Source organism: Nothoprocta perdicaria, unplaced genomic scaffold, assembly GCF_003342845.1.
Source record: "Nothoprocta perdicaria isolate Ctin4 unplaced genomic scaffold, notPer1 scaffold_0, whole genome shotgun sequence".
In the NCBI taxonomy this organism is placed as follows: domain Eukaryota; kingdom Metazoa; phylum Chordata; class Aves; order Tinamiformes; family Tinamidae; genus Nothoprocta; species Nothoprocta perdicaria.
The window spans coordinates 1648640-1671021 of record NW_020454092.1 but is presented as its reverse complement, the minus strand read 5'-3'; the positions used below and the strand labels follow the sequence as shown (position 1 = coordinate 1671021).

The 22382-nt window shown below is 36.0% G+C and overlaps 1 protein-coding gene across 1 annotated transcript in view; it reads right to left on the bottom strand.

Annotated features, from left to right (window-relative positions):
- The window catches only part of LRP2 (LDL receptor related protein 2), a 103454-nt gene that overhangs the window by 48251 nt on the left and 32821 nt on the right, over nt 1-22382 (bottom strand). The window contains exons 11-31 of the mRNA XM_026047885.1: nt 22131-22300; nt 19857-20080; nt 19335-19541; nt 17425-17627; nt 16667-16807; nt 15531-15734; nt 14487-14679; nt 13328-13453; nt 12881-13011; nt 11999-12136; nt 10818-11099; nt 9680-9919; nt 8983-9102; nt 8485-8601; nt 7539-7916; nt 6580-6828; nt 5245-5456; nt 4618-4802; nt 3486-3714; nt 2274-2451; nt 1497-1625 (exon numbers count right to left, since the gene is read on the bottom strand). Coding sequence (XP_025903670.1) covers nt 1497-1625; nt 2274-2451; nt 3486-3714; nt 4618-4802; nt 5245-5456; nt 6580-6828; nt 7539-7916; nt 8485-8601; nt 8983-9102; nt 9680-9919; nt 10818-11099; nt 11999-12136; nt 12881-13011; nt 13328-13453; nt 14487-14679; nt 15531-15734; nt 16667-16807; nt 17425-17627; nt 19335-19541; nt 19857-20080; nt 22131-22300 — 4056 coding nt within the window. The remainder of the gene's footprint in view (nt 1-1496; nt 1626-2273; nt 2452-3485; nt 3715-4617; nt 4803-5244; nt 5457-6579; nt 6829-7538; nt 7917-8484; nt 8602-8982; nt 9103-9679; nt 9920-10817; nt 11100-11998; nt 12137-12880; nt 13012-13327; nt 13454-14486; nt 14680-15530; nt 15735-16666; nt 16808-17424; nt 17628-19334; nt 19542-19856; nt 20081-22130; nt 22301-22382) is intronic.

The window sequence follows — 22382 nt, the reverse complement described above, 5'->3', positions numbered from 1 at the left end:
CCTCTAGGCCTGCACATACAAAAAATAGCAAAGATCTAAGATACTCTTTGTAGCAGATTAAAAGTAAATGTGCATTTCAATTCATCCTATGTTTACTTTTAATTCTCTTACTGCTGCTAAGAAAAAAGAGACCACAATTTGGCTCTTTAAAGAATACACTAAGTATCAAGTAGGGAGGGAGCATGATTTGGCCTTTAAAACTGTGACAGTTTTAAAAGAAAACGATCTTCTGACAGAAACAGAGATGTCTAGTGTTAGTTTAGCCCAGAGATAATATCTACTTAAATTTCAGTGATCTGAAGTTTCCTCATTAGGCAGACACGAAAGCACCTTTCATATCTGTACAGTTGACAGAAAAATGCATAGTGAATATTCTATCTGACAAAATTAATCTAGCCAAATTTCTAGTGACAAACTGCCTGCCAGCAATTTATGTTTTTCTTGAGTTTTTTTTTTTTTCTTTAATGAATTGAATAATTTTTTACAAATCGTGGGCAGATGAAACTCAAAGAAAGTTCAACAGTTGTTTTTGACATGAAATACTTGCAAAAGTTAGCTCAATACTCAAAGACACCCTTAGCACCTGTAATGGCTGTAAGTCTGTGTAAGATCTCCTGCATTTGCAAACATATTTTCTACCTTGGAAAAAAAAGCTTTTAAGTTGTGAAATTTTGATCTGAATTCTACAATGCACTAATTCAGACAGGCTCAAGGGAACAATAAGGTGGCAAACTGTTTCTTCTGATCAGAGGTCAAACCAAAGGGCCATGGCTTCTTTCCTAGCAAAATACAGACTGAGAAAAAATGTGATATTCTCTTTAAACACCAGAACACACATAACAACACGGAAGGAAGAACTACTTATGCAGTAATCCTGAAAGACAAGGCCAAAACTGGGGAAAGAAAATATTTAAATTAAAAACTAAATGGTTTTCAAATATCAAAAATTGTGAGGTCCAATAAACCCTTTTAGTGAGTTTTAGAGACAAGAAAATCTCTAAAATGGAGTGTGTGACTGGTGAAAGGGGAACGTAATGTGGCAGTCAAGGAAAGGAAGGGAAAAGATATAGGGACCAAGGTCAACTACCACATTCTTAAAAGTGCAACACTTGAAAGCAGTTTGTAGGCTGAATCATCTGTCAGAGTAATTTTTTATTTTTATTAATGCTCACCTCCTTCCAGATGCATTCCAATGGCAAAACACTGAATGTGTTCAGAAACTGCAAAATGAGGTAATTTTTCAAGTCCTTAAAAGAAAAATCAGCTCACCCATTTTTTTCCCCCCAAAATGAAACATCTAAATCTCTGGCTTCGAGTTCTTTCTAAAACCTGGCTCCAAACCCTCAGTCCATGGCAGGCTTCCTGAAGTAGCCTACCTGGAAAGGCCCCAGACTTTGATTTCATGAACACTGGCCTAAAGTTTTGCAGTAAGCTTTATGCAGACATGGCTCTGACACTCTATCAGGTTATGTCCTCATCTCTTATTACTGCCCTACCTCTTAGGCAGTTTCTGTTATCGGGAGAAAGTGTCCATCCTGAAGGACAAGCACAGGAATAAAAAAGTGGTCCAGATGAAGAAAGCAAGCAGAGGTGACTACAGGGGGATGATGAACAAGAATTGATATCTGAAAAGAAAAAGAAAATATTGGAAATTAACCGTATGATAGACTAGGAAGAACATCCCATGCCACAAATATTGTTAAAATCACCCAGTACTACATCAGTATTTCTTTAAACTTTAAAAAATAAAGTATTTCTAAGAACCACAAGCACATCAATATACTTACAGCATGATATAACTTTCTTGTAAAAACAGTATCAATATCCAATTATTCTTTTGTTTTTATTATATAAAGTCTTTCAAGTTAGTTTTTAAACCTTTGTCAACTGCATCAGGATGCTGTATTCTCGGTACTTGAGCATTCTAACCTTTCTTGATGGGGGAATTTAGATTATTTATTGAAGCTTTTTTTTTTTGAAGAAAAGAAACATCCAAAACAAGGAGCAGAAAAACTGCACATACCACTTCTCTGATATTTCTTTTGTCTACTTATTATGCTCATATGAGGCCTAGGTTTCTTTCCCTGAACAGCAGGTTATTCAGCAGCTGGGACAGGCTGAAGTGATTCTCAGTGACCAATCTACAGTATCAGTTTTATCCGATCATTTCAGCACAGTGCACTTGTTGTCATGACAGAACCCAGGAGAACTTACACATGAGAATACTGTATGGCTTTGTTTTTATAATTAGCGAAGTTTTTTTGCTGACTTACCATAAGGTTGCCTTACAGGATGTACTGCCACAAGCCCCAGAGGCTGGTGAATGTTATAAATCATAACTGTTTGGTTTCCTCCATGCCACTTATTGGCTCGAATTACCCGATTAGTGTACCGGTCACTCCAGTACACAAAATCTTCAAAGACAGTGAGAGCATGAGGATGCTGCAATATCTAAAAGGCAAGGATGTTGATTAATTTAGTCCTGCAGATAACAACAGAGATGAACATAATAAAAAAAGGCAGTTGTGTCTCAAAAGATATCTATGACATATTGCCTGAAAAAATGGGGAAAATATATTTTTTTTAAATTAAAATACTACACAGACCCTAAAACACAGCACACGGAATTAATAAAGCAATTAAACACTTTTTTTTTTTTTAATACACACTCAAGGAACATTGTGTAGAACACAGGGAATTAAATTGTAGATTTTCAGTGGCATAAGAGGAAATGCCTACTGGAAGTTAGGGACATGTCGGACTTGGCATCTTTGATAACTCCCCTGTAATTTTCCAGAGTGTTGAATGAAACTATTTATCTAAAATGAAGAGTGGAGCAAGAAAGATTTGAGATTCACCAGCTGTCTGGCCGAAGACAAAGTCCTAAAAACAAGTCCGAAACAAGTCCTAAAGTTTAACTGATAAAAACATACATGCAGTCCTTTATCCTAGCTTATGTGCATCAGCTGAATTCTGAATGATTGCACTGATACACACATAGTCTTGCCAAATGACAGCAGCACTTTCTAACACAGACAGTCCTCACGAAGTGCCCAGCATGTGCCAGGTTGGGGCCACACGGAGCCCTGGCTGCTGTGGATGGCAGCTGCAGTCACTCACAGAACAGAACGAGACCAGGGGATATTCATCCAGCACCTGGAGTGTGTCTGACTGCAGCAAATGCACCAGCTGGAGCACCAGTGTCTAGTGGGATCTCTGCACTTCATGCACATAGAAAATATTTCAGAATGATTTAAAGCACTAAACCTATAGTCATCCTCATGTGTTTTCAAAGATATCCTGTGAGATCATGGGTAGGATATATAATTCTTCTTTTTCCAACTTTAACATGCAGGTAAAATATTTCTTCTGCTTCAGTGGAATATTTTGAAGGTAAATACATCCAAGTCTATGAGAGTGCAAACATGCTGTTAAGTACTATCAGTAAGGACATAAGAAAAAAAGACTTTTTATTCATGTCTTACCAAATCACTTGCAACCACCTGTCGTCTATTGTTTCCATTGTAATCACAAAAATCAATATAATCAAGGTAGGCATCAGCAAAATACAGCAGCTTATTTGGGTAATCAATGGAGAGTCCATTAGGCCAGTAGATTTTATCACTGACGATAACCATTCGCATTTTGCCATCCATGCTGGCTTTTTCAATTCGAGGGTTTTGGCCCCAGTCGCTCCAGAACATCACGTGAGCACTGCAAAAAGCAGCTTGTGGTTACCAGTCAGAAAAGAAACGCCAACTCCTTACTAAAAAATGTCAGACAAAGCCTTGCTACCCAAATAGTAAAACAACTTTTAGCAAATGCTGCGACACTGAAATCACCGAGTTCAACAATATGCTTATTCAAGATATTACCACAACTTCTGTTACAATTTTTTTTCAAATACTTCTACTGCTGTTTTCATTTGTAACTGATAGCAGCAAACAGCATCTACTTTGTTTCCACTCGTTTCCAAAGCTGATTAGAATCTCATCCTCCAGGTGCTCAACACTAACTGGATACAGGTTTGTGCCTTCACTGGCTCACTCTGCTAGGGCTATCAGTGCTCATGCAGTTGGCCCTACAGGTCAACGTTCTTGATGCTGGAGGGCATGGAAAAGTAGAGACTTGTACATGAACAGTTCAAACCATAATATCCCATTTACTCTATGCCTCCTGTGGTCCAGAATGAAAAGGTGTTGTAAAGATCTTAATATGATATAAATGATTATTTTAGATTTGTGGCTACAAAAAAGCCTGTGCTCATAACACGTATTGTATGTATGATATATTGCAGAAAGGTCTGTGGTATAACATTGAGTGATTACAACATAAAATAATTTTAAATGCAGGAAGTTCTATCTTAGAATAAGACAAATATTACAATCAAAGTAACATTACAAATAATGATTATGATGATAAATATTCACATTAAAATGAGTCAGTAAACACATTCTCTTAAAAGAATCTTTAAAAATACCTTAAAGATACTCAAGACATATCTTAAAAAAAATATTTGCTCTCCCAGCTGTCAAAACAGTGGATAACTCAATTTCTTCCATTGTTATCATAACAAAATATGCATATTTTCAAAACAACAACAAAAAAAAATCTTACTCAATTCTGGGATCTAACACTAGTCCCCTTGGGTTTGTTACATTTTCGCTAATCAGCACAGTCCTGTGGCTCCCATCCATTTTAGAGACTTCAATTGTTTCCAGAACAAAGTCTGTCCAGTAAAGATTGCGACCTACCCAGTCTACCGCTATACTTTCAGTCACGGTGACTCCACTGTCAAACACCTGTTTGAAAAAAGAAAAAAGAAAAAAAAAGACATAGAAAAAGACAGAAGCAGCTAGTTGCTATTAATTTTTCATCCTGTCCACCATAACTACAGAAAACAGGGAACCACCTCATTTCTAGATTTGTTACACAGAGTGACAATGCGCACAAACTGCCAAGATGTACCCAACATTCCTACCAACTTCTGTGGTCTTTCAAGTAAATAAGCTTCTACTATAGGAAAAATCTGTTTACACACTGTTGTAAAGACAGGGTTTTCCTGATGGATTTTCTTTTTCAAAAATTTATATGAAATTTTATTATCTGCAGAGTTGTTTCCCTTTCTGTTACCTCTCCTCTTACTACATTGGGATTTGCCTTTTCCCTTTTGTAACCTTGAGATATTACATCTTCCCTTCTCTCTGCAATGGAAAGGCAAAGAGTAACTCAGTGAAAACTTACTATTTTTCGGTCTGTCGCATTTTGATAAGCACTCCAGATTTTATCTTGTGTTGTATCAGACCAAAAGATACGATCTGTGACTGAATCAAAATCAATAGCCACAATATTCCTCCCATCTCGAACCAGAGAATATATACTGTGTGACTGAGAAGTGATGTTGTCTACAACAATTTGGTTACGGCTTGCCACGAGCAAAAGAAGATTTCCAGATTCTATCAAAGGAGAAGAAACAAAAATAAGCCAATAATTCACCAGCAATTCTGTAAGAAAACTAACATAGTAAGTACCTAAGTAAGAAAAGTAAATTTAACATGGCTTTATAGTGTCAAAGCTATTGTATATAAACACTGCAAACAGAAATTTAAAGCAATTTCAGACCAAATTGTCCCATCATATTCATTTTGCTCATCCTGACCTTGGGATATATGGATCTACCCTGAGTGTTCCCCATTCCCTCTCCGTCATGTACTCTTGCTACTAGACTCTCCTTCTAGCCTTGTACATGTGCACCAGGGCCTTTCCCTTTCACTTTGTCCATTTTGCCTCCAACATCCAGAGAAGCCACTATGGGTGGTGACTCCAAAAGCTCCCTGTCTCACCAGTCTGCCTACCCAAACTAGCTTTTCCTCCTTTCCAAACACGACATTCTCCTTTTTTTCCCTTTCAGACTGACTAAGGGCCAAGGAGAAGAACAAATGCATTTTAGGAAAGACATAGGCTGCTGAGGTTATGTTTCTCTGCAGAGGCTCCTACTGTACAACAACTGTAAAGACAGAAGTCTCTGAGAAACTTCAAATTAGCAAGAGAGTGATCTATTTGGAAGTAAAATGCGAAGGTCTTCCACAGCCTAAAGATATTCTTAAGACAGGATACCCATGGAAACAAACTCTGCCATGGCTGCTTATGTATTAACGGCACGCTACAGAAAGATGCAGAGCAATGTTGGCGGTGTTTGCTGTTGAGGGATGTAAGGGTATAAGGGTAAACATGAGGGTATAAGGCACTGGCACTACTTAAGTTTCCTGAAAAGGCTGGGATTTACATATTTTGTGGGCACTGAACTCTAAAATAAAGAGCACATTTGCTTTTCTCTAGAATGTTATTTTTCATCATTCCAACATTAAAAACACAGTAACTTAAAGGTTTTGTTTCAAGAAAGTAACAGCTACCAATTAACCCTTCAGCTGTCAGCTGTAATATTTAGATCACCTGCCATGAATTGTCAATAGCTGTATGCACCAGCTCTTTCAAAAGACAACGATATGAAAATGGCAATGCTGGACATTTTGCAGACACTGCTGTCATTCTTCAGGTTTTGATATCAATGTTCCTTACCTGCAGCTTTACAAGTCCTCCCATTGGTTTCTAGAATATATCCATCATCACAGTAGCACCTAAAAGATCCTCTTTCGTTGTAACAATGTTGACTACAAAAGCCAGGAGGGTCACACTCATTAATATCTTCACAGGTCTTGGAGTCATTTGCAAGTTGATATCCAACAGGACAAGAACACTGAGCTCCAAAGGGCCCTTGAATACATTCATGGGTGCAGCCAGCGTTATTGTCAGAGCAGCTCTCCTGGTCTGAATTCGGACGGGGAAGGAAACAAACATATATTTAACAAAAATTTCCCAGCTTCACATACTAAATTCAATACTTGGCAATTGCATTACAAGCCTAATATTGGTGCCAGACTGTGACTGCACAAGTACCAATTATGCAATATGAGATTCTATCGGGGATGATATTTTACGCAAAAACACGCATACACACACAAAGGTGTATAATGTCAGAGTATTCACTGCTGAAGACCAGAAGGGTAGGAATCCCAGAAGACTGAATATGTATAACAACATTTTCAAAATTAGCTAGCAGTATACAAGTCATCTACTATACAGTTAAGAATCTAAAATAACATTAATAGACAATAATTTAATATTGTTTATGATCATACCTGGCTGAGGTTCATCTGAGAACGTGCATTGATTAAGGAGAAGGAAGGAAGGAAAGAGAGAAAAGAGTTATACTTAATTCATAATCAACATAAATACAAATTTTGGCTACACATGAGTTTTTAGGATATTTTTTCCATGATTCTTGAAGCTAGAAATTTAAAAGAAAATATTAAAAATGGAATCACATTTAATTTGAACTTAAAGCATGTTATATTCGAGTGAATTTGTGAATTACTACATTTAAGTGAACACAAGGCTGATTCCTGCATTGCTATATAAATCCCTCTATATTGATGAAGTCGGTGAAAGCTGTGGTAGGAGTTTAAACAGTAACTTACTGCACAGCGGAGATTCATCTGCTCCATTAGGACAATCAGCAGAATTATCACATACTTTGCTCAGATTCACACAGATGCTGTGCCCAGGACACTGCCACTGCCAGCTGGGGCACCGGAAGGGCTGGGTCGGACAATCCCTCTCATCACTCATATCCCTGCAGTCATTATCACCATCGCAGATCCAGGCTCGATAGACACAGTTGCCATTGTCGCAGCGGAAAAGGGACGGAGGGCAGGTCCTGGCAGGGCACCTATGATGCTCATCGGACCCGTCTGCACAGTCGAGATGGCCATCACATTCCCAGGTGGCAGGAACACAATTGCCATCTGACTGACACTGGAATTCATTCTGGTGGCACATCCCTGGTGGTCTGGTAGCTAAAATGGAGACAATAAATGTTTTCAATGGAGACTCAAAACCGTAAGGCTCAGTTCAGCTCTTGCTCAAGTATTTTTGGTACTATAAAGAACTGTGCCACGTGTAAACCCGGCCAAAGGCTCCCAAGTAGTCCACCCACGTGATATTTCAGAATCAGAAATAATTCCTACTTTATATTATGAGTAAACTCACAGCTAGTACATGTCCAAAACAACATGAACAACATTTTCCACCTGAAACAACATTTTCCACCTGCCAGTGTTGCTGAAGAAACGATTCAAGGGAAAAACCTTCAACCTTACACCCATGGATATAAAGTTTTTATTTTTCTAACTGTATATACTTCTTAATTTTATTTTTAAACCCTGAGAATCAGGTGTCAAATAACAGAAAACTTTGGCTCCAAAAGGAACAAACTTCCTTTAAGATTGGTTTACCTAAAAAGAACTTTGAGGTTACAATCACTACGGTTCCAAATGTTTAATAAAGCAACCATAACAAATAAAGGACGTTTTTAGAAGCTTCATCTAATACCTAAATCTTTCATTTCAGCATTAATTTACTTACGACAGTTGGTCTCATCTGAGTGATCATTACAGTCAAAAACACCATCACACTGGTAATAAGTACTGATACACTGGTCTCCACTTGCACATTTAAACTGTGTGGCACTGCAGTTGTATACTACAAAATAAAAGACATTATGTTAACTTTAGTTCACAGGACTAGATTGCAACTGATTTTTCTACAGGTACTCAAGGAGGATTGTGGATTTCCAAGTAGGGAATCCGCACTCAGGACCATGATTTCCCTAGCACACATAAAATGCAATAATCTTAGAATCCACAGAAAACTTATAAGAAACAAGCCTAGTTCTCTATAACCAGCCCAGAGACCAAAGGCTATGCTACAAAAACATAAATAAGCATCACAAAAACTGAGTTCTTCTTAGAGATTTGTTTGTTATGTATTTTGCTGTGTTGCAGCTCTTACAAGATCAAAGACACTTTAGGGGGTTAATCTAAGGAAACAGTTAAAGAAACACTCTAATTAAGTTATACTTACTGCAGTCATGTTCATCAGCACCATCTACACAGTCTTTGTCTCCATCACAGACATAGAATGGGTCAATACAGCGATGGTCAGGACACTGAAACTGCCCAGGTTCACAGGTACCTGAGAAAGCTGTTAGGAATGATAATAAATTCCTCTGGTTTTCCTTTCAGTCACTAACTTGCAATATGCAATGCAGCAGTTGGTAATCACATAAATTACAAGCATAAATTTTAGTATAAGGTAATTATTCATATGCAGGCAAGAAGCTATGCAAAGCAACTACACATTTCCATTTAGTGAGAAATAACTATAAGTAAAATAAACAGAGCCAACTACTGCCTTATTTCACTTCAAAATAATTATATACTTCTGTGTAAAAGCTTCCAGATTACATAAACTGACTATACCATTAGTCATTACAGAGATCCCTTACAGAGCATTTAGAATATCTGGGCTTTAGTTACTTGCAACATGTGAGATTTTGCAGCACTGCCATTACAACTGTCGCAGTTGCATTTGAATTTTTTAAGTGAATCTTCTGCATTCTGCTTGGTTCTGACTGTTCAACATAGCGGAGTTTTGGGCATCGTACAGACTACAAGTATTATTCTAACTTGAGTACAGTTTTTTCTTCCTAGATTCATTTATCACTCTTATGCCCACAGAGACATACAGATATGTTTAAAAGGACAGTTCTGATACTCACTGCAGTTTTTTTCATCTGACCCATCACCACAGTCATTATCAGTATCACACAACCAGATCCTAGGAACACACCGGTTATTGTCACAGGTGAAGAGGTTTACAGGACATGAAGTGGGGCCTTGTGTAGGACAGTGCAATTCATCACTGCCATCAAAACAGTCAGTGTGTTTATCACAGTGCCAGCGACCTGGAATACACTGTCCATTGGCACAGGTAAAAGCTGATGAGGCACAAGAATTGTCTAAAMAAAAAAAAAAAAAAAAAAAGGAAGACACATACCAGTATGTGACAAAACTGCATCATATCTTTTAAATTGCAATCAACAATAAAAAAAATTTAAGCACTTCAAAATTATATGAATAACATGAAAAAAAATCTCTTCAAAGTTATTTGTTCTATACATTCATTTTCTCTCAAAACAATCTAAAACAGCCCATTAATACAACTTAGATTTTATACTTTATTTCTATTAGGCTTATGCATTAAGAGGCAGTATTATTATAAACATGGCCTATTTTCTTGTGCGTAACTTAAAACAAGAATGAAGTCTGAAGAAACATGCACCTATTATGTCATAAAACCATTTTAAGATTAAGCCTGGAAATGACAGCAGGCACATATCATAAGCAGAGAATTTCTATTCAGATGTTAGATGAAATAGACGATGCAGTTCTAATCTTAGAAAACAGGTAATAAATATGGTATAATTATTTTTCTTACGCTGTTTTTTTTTAAATTTCCTAATTTTTATTCAATGCCTTTTTATCCTCATGCATTAAAATGGCAAGCTCATAATATTCCAATACCTTAAAAATCACACACAAAAAAAAAAAAAAAAAAAAAAAAAAGGTTTGCTTTTTTTTCCTCCTGAGAGGAGTCATTTCTGTAACTTAGCCAATTCAGTTTTGGGAACCACACAGATATTCGCATTTTTGTGCATTCTTATGACTCTACTGTTGAATCTCATCTTCCTATATGATGACCAAATAATTTCAGAGTATATTCAGAGATAAAAATCCACAATTTATTCACAACACACAGCTAAAACTTTAGATGATTATTTCAGGGAAGTCAGGCTGGCTCAAACTTTCTGAACTTGAAGCAGTATGTATTAACTGTAAATTGCAGGGAATACTTACTTAAAGAACCACAGTTCTGTTCATCACTGTTATCATGACAATCATCAACACCATCACACTGATAGTATCGAGGCACACATCTTCCATTGCCACATGAAAACGAGTATGAGCCACACTGCAAAGTTGGTGGCTCACTGGATGGATCTTCAACACATGTCAAGTGATTTGAAGCCAGCTTCATGCCATATGGACAACCACAAACCCTTTGAAAATTAGGTACTGGAAAGCAGAAATGGCTGCAGTCTCCATTGGGGTTTGTTCCTCTGCTACAATAGTTAGACCCTTAAAATGTGATAGAGTAGATCACAATATACATTACGGGTAAGACCTTGAAAACTACTCAAAATACACAGCGAATGTTTACTGTTTTAGGACATTTTACAGCAAAATACTGTAACAAATTCTGGTTATGCTCACACTATAACGCAAGATCAAGTCTAGTAGTACTTGTAACAATGTCCTCCACTCTATATAATCTCCAACAACACAAACGTTTAAAGAAGCCAACAACATACTATTAAATCTGGTCCAATCCCTATCTAGAAACAAGGAAACTAGAGCAAGTAAGGCCCTTTGTGTCAGACAGGCATGGAGATTTGACCAGTGTTTGGACACCAGAGAAGCAGTGAGCCTTAGCAGATGGGTTGGTCACTTGTCTGACAAGCGTATTATGTGTTTTACTAGATTAACTACAATAGCAAATCCTTGTTTTAGATGATCACACATAGAGCTCAGCTGAGTAAAAAGAATTTAAAAAATAGAGCTTTATGTGTGATGTCTACTTTAAGATTATTGTTTTATTAATATTAATATTATTTTATTAAATATATATTTTAATATTAATTTTTCAAAATAAGTAGTTTGGTTTAATTAAAACTTCTACCAGAAATCAAGAAACACAAGGTTGTAATTAGTGATAAAATTACACAGAATACAACAGAATGACAATTACAATTTACAAAGTTATTAACTAAAACAACACAATGGAGGAAAACAGCATGCAGTCACAGAACACTGAAGTGCATCACCAGTGATTTCAAGGGTCTGTGATGCCTCCCCAGCACATTGCAGTTATGATTCAGTAAAGTCATACTTGCAATAGAGAGGGGAAAACTATTCTTATGTCATTTTACATCTTCTTCCCCATCTTACATTTTCATGGGTGCAACAAAGGAACTTACCTATTTGGGAATGAGCATCATATGCTTTAACATGCATAATGTTACTAATACCTCTCCTAATAATCATCATTTCTCCTCCATCAGACTTCCTCACTCGAACTATTCCACCAAGTCTCCAGTCAGTGAAATAGACATAACCTATTTTGAAAGACATTTAACACATAATAGTTACAGTGTAATGTGATATAAAAGCTCCAACATCATAAGATAATTTTTTTGATGTAAATTTAGCAATATTCCATAACGTTTTCTAAAAAATGACAGCATCAACTGACTTTTACCACTGACAGAGCAGAACTGAGTCCTTCAGTCAGAGGCAAATTTGATTCAGAAAAAATGTATCATCTCCAAACTCATTTATATGAGATTTAACAGACCCAAGTTTTGAGAGAATACTAAAAATCATTCCTTAAGACAACTTTCTAGAAAATGTTTGAATATTTTGAAGAGATGTTTGCATATCAAAAGGGATTAGATGCTAACATCTTTCTTTCTATGCAACATAAATCTCACTATAAACACCACATGCATTTAATTAAATTTTCAAATGCTCATCCACCTTTAGAAAAGTGATTTATCTCACATTTATCTCACATGGCATTTGTGCAACCAGCCCAACTTGTAAGGTGTGATTCTTAGTGCAGCCTATCTGCAGTGTTCACTGAAAGAGTTAATTAGTCTGCCTCAAATGATTTAAATTCAAACATACATAAAACTAAGCAGCACTAAATATACCTGATTACAAAAGCTTTCAATAGTCATTACTTTTAATGAGAAGAGCTGTATTAGAGAAAACATGGTATTTTGTCTCACATATTCACACATATTGACATGAAAAATTCTGGGATTGTAATAGATCATATTTTTCAATGCCAAACTTACCTCCAAAAATAGTAAGGCCAAATGGATGAGTCATCTGAGTTATACGATCAAGTGTTCGTCTGTCCAGCCCATCAAAGGTGCTGTGCTCAATTTTATCAAAGAAGGCATCCACCCAGTACAGCCTTAGAGCACTAAAAATAATAAAGATGATATATCTCTTCAAATAATACATTATGACCACTAGGTAGGACTAACATTTTCTAAAATAATAATCTTAAATCTGTCAGGAGGCTGGGGTAAGGAGAGAGGATGCAGAAAAAGATTTCTGAGAACTTAATTTTACAGGTTTTTCAACAAATTGAAAAATAAGGTCTTCAACAAGAAAGCACTGCAGTACCAGGGTATATAATTTGACACAATTGCTTAATTTTTTGATCTCTAAGTGTTTAAAGGAAGAAATGCATATGGTCAAGAAGTCTCTCTGCCTTCCTCTCACATCATTCTTACCTCCAGTCAATGGCTAGGCCATTAGGCCAGCCCAAGGTCGTATTCACAACTGACAAGGCATGGGAACCATCACTCCAGGCTCTCATGATTTTAGCAGGGCGAAACCAGTCTGTCCAGAACATATACCTGCAAAGACACATGGCAAAAGACCCATTAACCCACTAATAAGATATTTAGCAGACCAAATGCGTGAGCAACACCAACACTTTTATTTGTACCACATTTTTACAGACTTAAAAAAAAAAAAAAAAAAAAAAAAAAAAAAGCAATTCTGTGTTGTCTTCCTTCTCAACTAGTAGGGGTACCAACAGACAGCACTTGTCCTATGTGTAACAAATTCTGGTCTTTGGAAGGGCTTTGTTCCTTTAGGCTATATATGTCCATATCTGCACTAAAACTGTTACGCATTTAATGTAATGACTGATAGGGAAGAGGAACCAAGCAAAAAGATGATACAACCTCCAGGTAATACCTGCAAAAAAGCATGAATTTTATAAAGAATTTTCTCTTGATCCTTCTGACTTCTACCAACGGAAAGCTAAAGTAGGCTGAAAAAAAAACTCTTTTGGTATGGCCAAATGTTGGCTATGCCGAAATCAAACATCACTGAAGTGAAATATTCCCATCAAAGAAAAACCGAGCTTCTTATGCATACTGAAATACATATTTTAAGGTCTGTATTAAAGACAGTAGCACCTAATATGTTTCCAAAAAAGTAATTCAGATAAGAAAAAAAAATAAACCAAATTAATATTCTGGGAACTGAAACTGTATTAATAGAAAGTTATAGTACTTTATCTTTTAGCCACAAGGGACAGTTTTCTTATCCACAATACAAACAAAGTTGTTTTGGCCATTTATCTACAGAGTAAAGTGGTTTTAAAGGTAAATCGTCTAGGTATGTCTTTCCTCTAGAATCTGTATCATTTTGCCCTTTCCTCTGGGTGTTAAATCCTGAGATAGGAAAAAAAAAAAAAAAAAGAAAAAAAAAAAAGGAAAAAAGAAGAACATACAAAGAAAATGAAAAGAGATGACATTTTGAAAGGGAACACAAATCCTATCATAAATCCACAGACGGATATAAATATAACCTCATTATTTTGCTTAAAACCATAGAATTGTTCAAAGTATTTCAAGTGAGAAGCAAAGTTAAACTTACCCAATAACAGGATGAACTACTATTGATCGAGGGTTATTTAAATTCTGAACAATGGCTCGTCTAGATTTATCTGCCAGCCTCATCACACTAATGCTTCTGTATCGAGGGTCTGTCCAGTATAGATTCTTTGAGATCCAGTCAAAGGCCAAATCTTCAACACTTTCCACTCTATTAGCTGTCAGGATTTCTCTTCCTAGAATTCACAACACACAAGTAATGATTGTAAATGTTGAAGAACAGAGGAAATAATATGAATGCATTATTCTGATCACAAAACTAGTGGTAAGTATGTTAAGGTAGCACGGAGGCAGCATTAAGTCCAAGGCCAAAGTGTTGCAGATGAGGCAGGTATATGATTCAGGAGCACAAACTCAACAGAAGAAAAATAAAGACTAGTCAGAGAAAAGCAGATAAAAAATCTGTCACTCAGTTTTCACTACAGGGAATTTTATGAATGAAGGTCAGAAAGGAGAGCACATCTTTTAGTCCCTTAGTTACATCTTTCTCAGTAACCAGATCTACCTACTCTTTACAAATAAATAATTCCCAAGCACATTCAAATAACTTTGCCAAAGAGCAAAGAGAAACAGTCTGTGAACAGCAGAATTACAGCAAGATTTATTATCATACAAGATCTGCATCTAAGAAATCTTTAGGAGTTCCAGTAAGTAGGGCTTAGTACTTATCGTTAGGCACCTCTGTAAAGAAAAGAGGAAACAGAAACAGACTGATCGGAGCACCAGCCTTGCCTAAGGATGGGAGCAAGTACTGCTATGCAGGAGAAAGCTCAGCATTATTGAAATCAGACACTGTAGATGTTTTCAGGAAGTGAAAGGGCCTTGGCAACTTTGTACTGTTGAAAGCTTTTGTAAGAAACATGTTTCCTAGTGTCCTTAATACAAGCAGAGCGAACATTTTTGTCACATGCTTCTCATGTTATTAATTTTTTTTTTCTGTTGGAGTATCAGGTTTTCTATAGCTTTTTAGAAAAATATATTCTACACTCCTTACCACAGTTATTCCACACTTCTTAATGTTTCTCACCTGAACCATCTGTTTTCTGTTTGTAAATTATGTCTCTACTTGTGTCTGAAAAAAATATGGTGTCATCCTGAGCAGAGAAGTCAATTCCAACAAAGTATGATGGGCTCCCTGTTATGGGGATGATCACATCTTCCTGGGTGGAGAGATTGAACGGGATTCCCCGCACCGCAAGCTGGGATGAAAAAAGCAGAAACTGTTGCACAGCTGTAAAAGAAAAAAAAGTAGACATGCTTTGTTTATTCACAGGATATAACAGGTGAGCATTAGCTATAAAGCTTTAATTTCCTTTGGCAACACTAATATCCTGGAAACAGAAAGAATGGGAAACAATGAAAAAAATATATATGAATATACAACAACCTAAAAAACCTAAAAAAACAAAGGTAAAAAAAGCCTAATTCAGAATATTAGGTGATATGGCCGTGTCTTCCTCTTGCACTATTACTGTGATCCAAACGCCCCTTACAGAAAACATTATTCCTATGGAAACAACGAACAAGATTGCTGCTAACTGCTTTACAAATTATCTACACAAAAATTACTTACGGGCTTTGTGGAGTCACCATATAATTAGATCATATCCAAGTTGACAGTAAGTATAGCTGCATGGCCATATTTTCAAGTGCTGAGACAGAGTATTCAGCTTAATTTGTTGGTAGATATATACAGCAAACTCTCCATGAGTGACAATTCTGCATGCGAACAGGGAGCAGCAGATTGTCAACAGAAGCACACAATTCCATTGGTATTTTGGCCAAAGGTGTTCAACAGGAGAAAGAACAAATTATTCTGAATATTACTCTTACAGGGGACCAAAGTTTACATGTTTAAAATGCTGCAAAACCTGCACACTGGCAAGCATTCATGGAATCATACAACTGTCTAGACATATTCCATGTTTAACTTCTTTAAACGCTCGTAGAAGGTGGCGAGTTTAAGATGTTGCAGCTTGAAATGAACAATGGCTGAAATGACTATATTCAAATCTGTCAACACCACCTGTGAAGAAAACCATGAGCTTCTTGGCACATTGAGCCCAAAATGCTACTGAAGAGAGAAAAGAGGTTCTAGAAATAGCACTTTTCTAAAGCTAATGGAACAGTGCTTCTTCCAACAACAAGAATGCATCTTCTTACCAACACAGTGCCGCCCATCCACGTGCAGGTCAAAGCCCAGTATGCATCTACAGCGATAACCTAGTCCGTCATTATCTGTTTTGTGGCTGAGAACACAGATCTGTTCACATCCCCCATTATTACTTCCACAAGGATTTCTTACTGGAAAAGAGTGTGCATAGGATCACATCTTTATCTGTTAACTCAGTGGCATCATTTGATTGATTCTTGAGGATATTTTTCAGCATCTACAATAAATTAGTACCCTTGTATCTAGTACTGCATCCATAGAAATCACGGAGCACTTGTTCAGGAAAGTGCTGGAAAGCACTGAATCCCCAGCAGAGATAAGCTAGGGGCTCAGCACTGTCCAGGGATGCTCAAGCACACAGCCTTAAGCTCATAGTGGGCTACAGTTGCTTGCATACATACATACCTCATAAATACATCTCACAAGCATGACATTCAACTGTTAACCTTTTCCAACAACTCCCTTATTGCAGCAGGGAGGAAGAAAAGTCTGAAACTGCTTATAAGCCCAGGTGTGGCTCCTCTAAATATCAATACATTTAGTAAGCCTGTTTTTAAACATTGTGTTTAACAGTGTGTTTGCTGTAGGAGCTGGATGCAAGCATGGTGTAATAAAGATTAGTTGCATAGATATATGTACGTATCACAGTCACCTCTTTAGCAAAAAGATAATGCTCTCATACAGTTTTGTCTCATACAACTCTTGGTAAGATACTTTCTAAGTCTCTCTTAACAATCTGTTGCCTTACCATATGGCTGTCTGGCAGCATGGTAAACTGTCACTCCATAAGGTCTTAATGAAGACTGGTAGATCACTTGAGGGTTAGATTCTGAAAACTTGTTAGCTTTCACCACAGCCATTTTGGTCCAATCAGTGAAATAAACATTGTGTTCAAATAAAGTTATTCCATATGGATGAGGAATCAGAGAGCCTCCATGAGCTATTGTTCTCCTGTTATAAAGATTTTTTAAAATTATTTACAAAATACTATATAGAAAATGACTTCATTCTGATGACAGAGGAAAATATACAGGATTATTAATTCATTCATTAGCTTCTGCATCTATAGAAATAGAAGCAGTTAAAGCACAAATGGAAAAGATCAATTCTAATGCAAGAAATAAAGCTAAATATATACAGCAGTGAAAATGGACAGATCAGAAATGTTAGAAACTCACACAGTATACAAAAAAAGAAATCAAAGATGTAAGAAGAAAAAAAACAATTCAGTGAGGGAAAATTAGAGAGAGGTCAAAGATCTCTTTACATTTTGAATAAAAAAATGAAAATATTTAAGAAGTCATGCATGCAAAGCATTTATGATTGGGTTAAAAATGAATAAAAAACAGTCTTCAGAAATAGAAAAACACGTATGAAGCAAGGACAACAGAAGCCTGAATGAATGATCCAGGCAAAATTGAGGAAAACCAAAAGATAACGCATTGTATCTATTCTAAGCAAGAAATTATAACAATATTTTTTGAATGAATATTGCAGGACATTTCACAGAGACAAAGAAGTCCTCAAACAAAACGCATCAATACAGAACAATATTTTTCTCTTGGCAACATGAAGGAAGGTCTACAAATCAGTCAAATTCTCTGACAGCCTCCAGCATGATTAACAGGCATACTGCAGGCACTGGAGGTGTGAACACAAAAGGGTACAAATACTATTTTAAAATGGTTTGCAGAACATGCCATTGATTCTTGAACACTTGTACCACTTTTACCCTAAAGATTTTTGTTATTGTAATAACTAAGCTTTTATCTCCAAAAGTCAAAGACATTTCTAAATGCTTGACATTCTTGCAATACTAAACCCTGAAAACATCCTTGAAAAATGTAACAGTAGACTGAAGATACCAGCATTATTTTTATAATAAAAAAAGGTTCTCTTTTAAGTGGATGAATATATTGAGCAATAAATTTGTCAGCTGAGCAAAGGATTGTTTTTAAGACTGTATGTTAAGAGGTGAGTAGAGAGTGAACAGTTATTCTCTTGTAACTGTGTAAGAGAGACTGTAATCACAGACACAGAGAAACAGGCAGGCTTCTAAACACTACTCTATGTGCTACACCCATAAAAATGCGACAACTCTTTTCCCGAGTGCTTTCATACAGAAAGCATCAGAGTTTCTTGGCATCACAAGAGCGTTAAGTGGTAACTTTATTTCTAACAGTGAAGTTTTACAATGAGGTTTAAAGTGCATGAAAAAGCAAAAATCAAAGCACTAATACCCATTGCACAATGAGGTGTTTAGAAGATGAATAATTTAAATAAATTCAAGAAAAGAATGTGAAGAAGTGAGGCAGGAAGACTATATGGAATCTTCCAATACTTGAGAACACTGTTAAGATGTGTATATTATAGAAAACTCTATTAGATATGTATATTACAGTGGCTGGCTATATAAATCAGATTTTTTAACAAAAGAACAATAGGTAATTCAAGGAAAAACAAGATAAAACATGACAGAGGAATTATGGATTTTAGAAAACGACTATGACATCATATACATCAACATGGATCATTTTCAAGTTATGTTGCAATTTTGGTCTTCTATGAATCTCATTTTATTAGAGACACCTTCCTTTGAACTGGATATGGTAAAAACAGTACATTGCAAGGAACAGTAAGGAATAATATTTCTCCTACCTTTGAAGCCCATCGTAAGTTACAGTCTCGATGTAGTCAAACCGGCTGTCAACCCAGTAAAGCCTCTTTGATACAATATCCAGTGTTATTCCAGCAGGCCAGCCTAATTTTGTTTTTATCAAATCCTGTCGGTTTGTGCCATCCATGAATGCCCTTTCCACTTTAGGATCACCAGAAAAACTATCCCAGTCTGAGAAAAACAAATAGCTATAAAGGGAAAAAAAAACCCTATGTTTCTTAAGATTTTACAAAAAAGGCACATCTTACATGGAATTTGCAAAATGTTTCAGCATTTAAAACTACTATATTTTCTAAACAAATCTTGATTCCCTGTTAGCATACAGTGAAAATACACTTTGTCTCCTGCCAAAGGACTGGCCTGCCTTTTCTATTTTAGACTAAATCTAGTAAGAATTACTTTTTCATGTTAGGTTCCAAAAAGAGCACTCTACTTCTCTTTCTTTAGCATGTGGATAAAGGCATCTCAGATGTCTTTTACCATTATTTTGTAGAGTTACTTACCCAACAGTTGGATCCAGTGCTATTCCTCTAGGATTTCCAAGATTTTCGGCAATAAGAGTGACACGATTCGTTCCATCCAAGTTAACCATATCTATTCTGTTCACACTGGTCTCAACCACATACAATTTATTGTTAATCCAATCCACTGCTAGATTTTCAGGTGTGTCCACTGAAACATTTAAAACTTCTTGGATTTCAGACCCATCAATATTTATGGAAAAAACCTGAAAAAAAATACAAATACTGGCGCTACTAGCAAGCTGTTTTGCTAATCAAACAAGTCATGCGGCACCTGTCCTTGCTCATCACCCTAAACAAAGATGCACAACTGACATTTAGACACAATCCAGGTTATTCACTAAATTACTCCCTAGCTTGACTTTCCGCAAAAAAATTTGGAAACAAATGCAAAGAACCTGGGGAGCGCAGAAAAAAAATAAAGGGAAAGGTATTCTGCTTTTCTAGAACCTCGCAAAACCAGTATTTTCATTATTTTAAAAACAAATGCACATGTTTTAGCAAAACACTGATCAGCTGCCAGAAACAAGAGGGGGAGCTCTTATCACACCAGCAGCGGAGAGCAACCTGCAAAAAAAAAATTTACTTTGCGAATTGAAGAAAGGAAAGAAAAGCTCTCTTTTTTAGGAGAAAGAAGAACCATCATTGATTTATTTTCCCTTTTTTAAGTGTAATTTTAAAAACATCGTGCTCAAAAAGAAATAGCACTGTTATCTTAAAAAGAAGCTAACAGCATGAATTGACTATTATAAATGTGGTAATTTTATAATAAGCAATAAGTAAGTACAACACTACATAATATAAGAAATTAGGAATGATTATCCTTTTTGGAACAACAATAAGAGATTTAAAATGTATTTAAATAGAATTATAGATCAGTACAAATAAATATATACAAGAAAAAATTAAATGGTCATGTAATTTTTATTATTACCCGAGCCTGAAAAATGTTTATCTAACAAACTATCTAACTATCTATTATTTTCTTTGGAAATCTTGTGACAAAAGAGCTTATGAGCATGAAGTTAATAGATAGTACATTAAATAAAGAAGATACTGGCTATAACCTGTAATTTTCTTTTTTAATTTACATCTTATTCTTTTTTAAGAATCTTAATAATATGCTTATCACAAGGCATAAGGCTAGAGATACTAAACATATATGAATATTCTTATTGCTGTCGCTTTGAGGTGTTCTAATTACAATTGAATTAGATTAATTGAGACTAATTAATTAAAAAGGATTTAGCTACTTCAGGGCAAATAAAAAGGCACTCCTAGCCATGTTAGGTATGTAGTTGAAAAACCTGTATTACTTTTATTTCCATCTTCCACAGAGATAGTATCAATTTTCTTTTTCTTGTAAATTCAGATTTGACTCTGACTTAATTCAGCCATGTCATTGCAACATGAACCTACGGCAGTAAAACTGAAACTACCAAATTCTGAACACATCAAAAACTGTATGGACAAATACTGCCCTACTTGATAGCCATAAAGAATTTTTCCACTAGACTTGGCTAGACTTTGGCTCCAGTAGACTCTGGTTTCCAACATGGCTCTATAGTGCAGCTATTAGTTTTCAGTTTATACATAGATTCATAATGACAGTGACACTGAAGTCATCTCTATATGGGGCCAGCAAGAATCAGGTCATGGCTTCTCCTTTTCTGTTTATGACAACCAACATGACATTTCTGGAGTGTCAGCATTTGATCTGGAACTTCTTTTTGTTTCAATGAAATACTGCAAAAAAAGATTAAGTTGGAAAAAAAAAGTAACAAAATATTTGCTCATTACACAAAATATTGTCAATATTTGTTACCCAAGCTCAATTACAGTGCCATTTGGAGTGTACGAAGAAATCTGATTTTTATCACCTTGGAAGGCAGACAAGTTTCACATTTTAAATTATTATGTTTCAAAAAATTACCAAGAAAAATTTGTCCAGTTTTGAAAGAATGTCTACTATTTCTCTTAATTAGTCTTTTGGACTCCATCTCAAATAAAATTAAAAGTTGCTCAAGACTTTCCCATCTAAAAGCATTCTTTGTTTAATATGTCACATGTAATAGTATAGCTTGAAAAACGCAGTCATTAACATAAAACATTTCAAGGACCTTTTCTGTTAGAAAACAAAAATACAGTCAGGATTTGCTCTCTCAAATGAAAGCCTATCAACACGTTCTGCTCCTGACTGTTCTCTTCTTCCACATACACACAAAAAAAAAGATTCTTCTTGAATTTTCTACCCACCTTATCTTGTACCGTATCAGTCCAAAAGATTCTGTGCAGGTAAAAGTGAAAGTCCACTCCAACGGCAACGCCGCGATTCTGGGACTGCACCAAAGTACGAAAACTCCTTCCATGAAGATCTCCGATCAATAAATCACGGCCGTTAGAAAAAATAATTGATGCAACACCAGCTGAAAGCAAGGAAGACAAAGTTATAAACACTCCGTAGTCAAGCTATTTGTAAAATGCCATTGAAACATTTACATACTATGT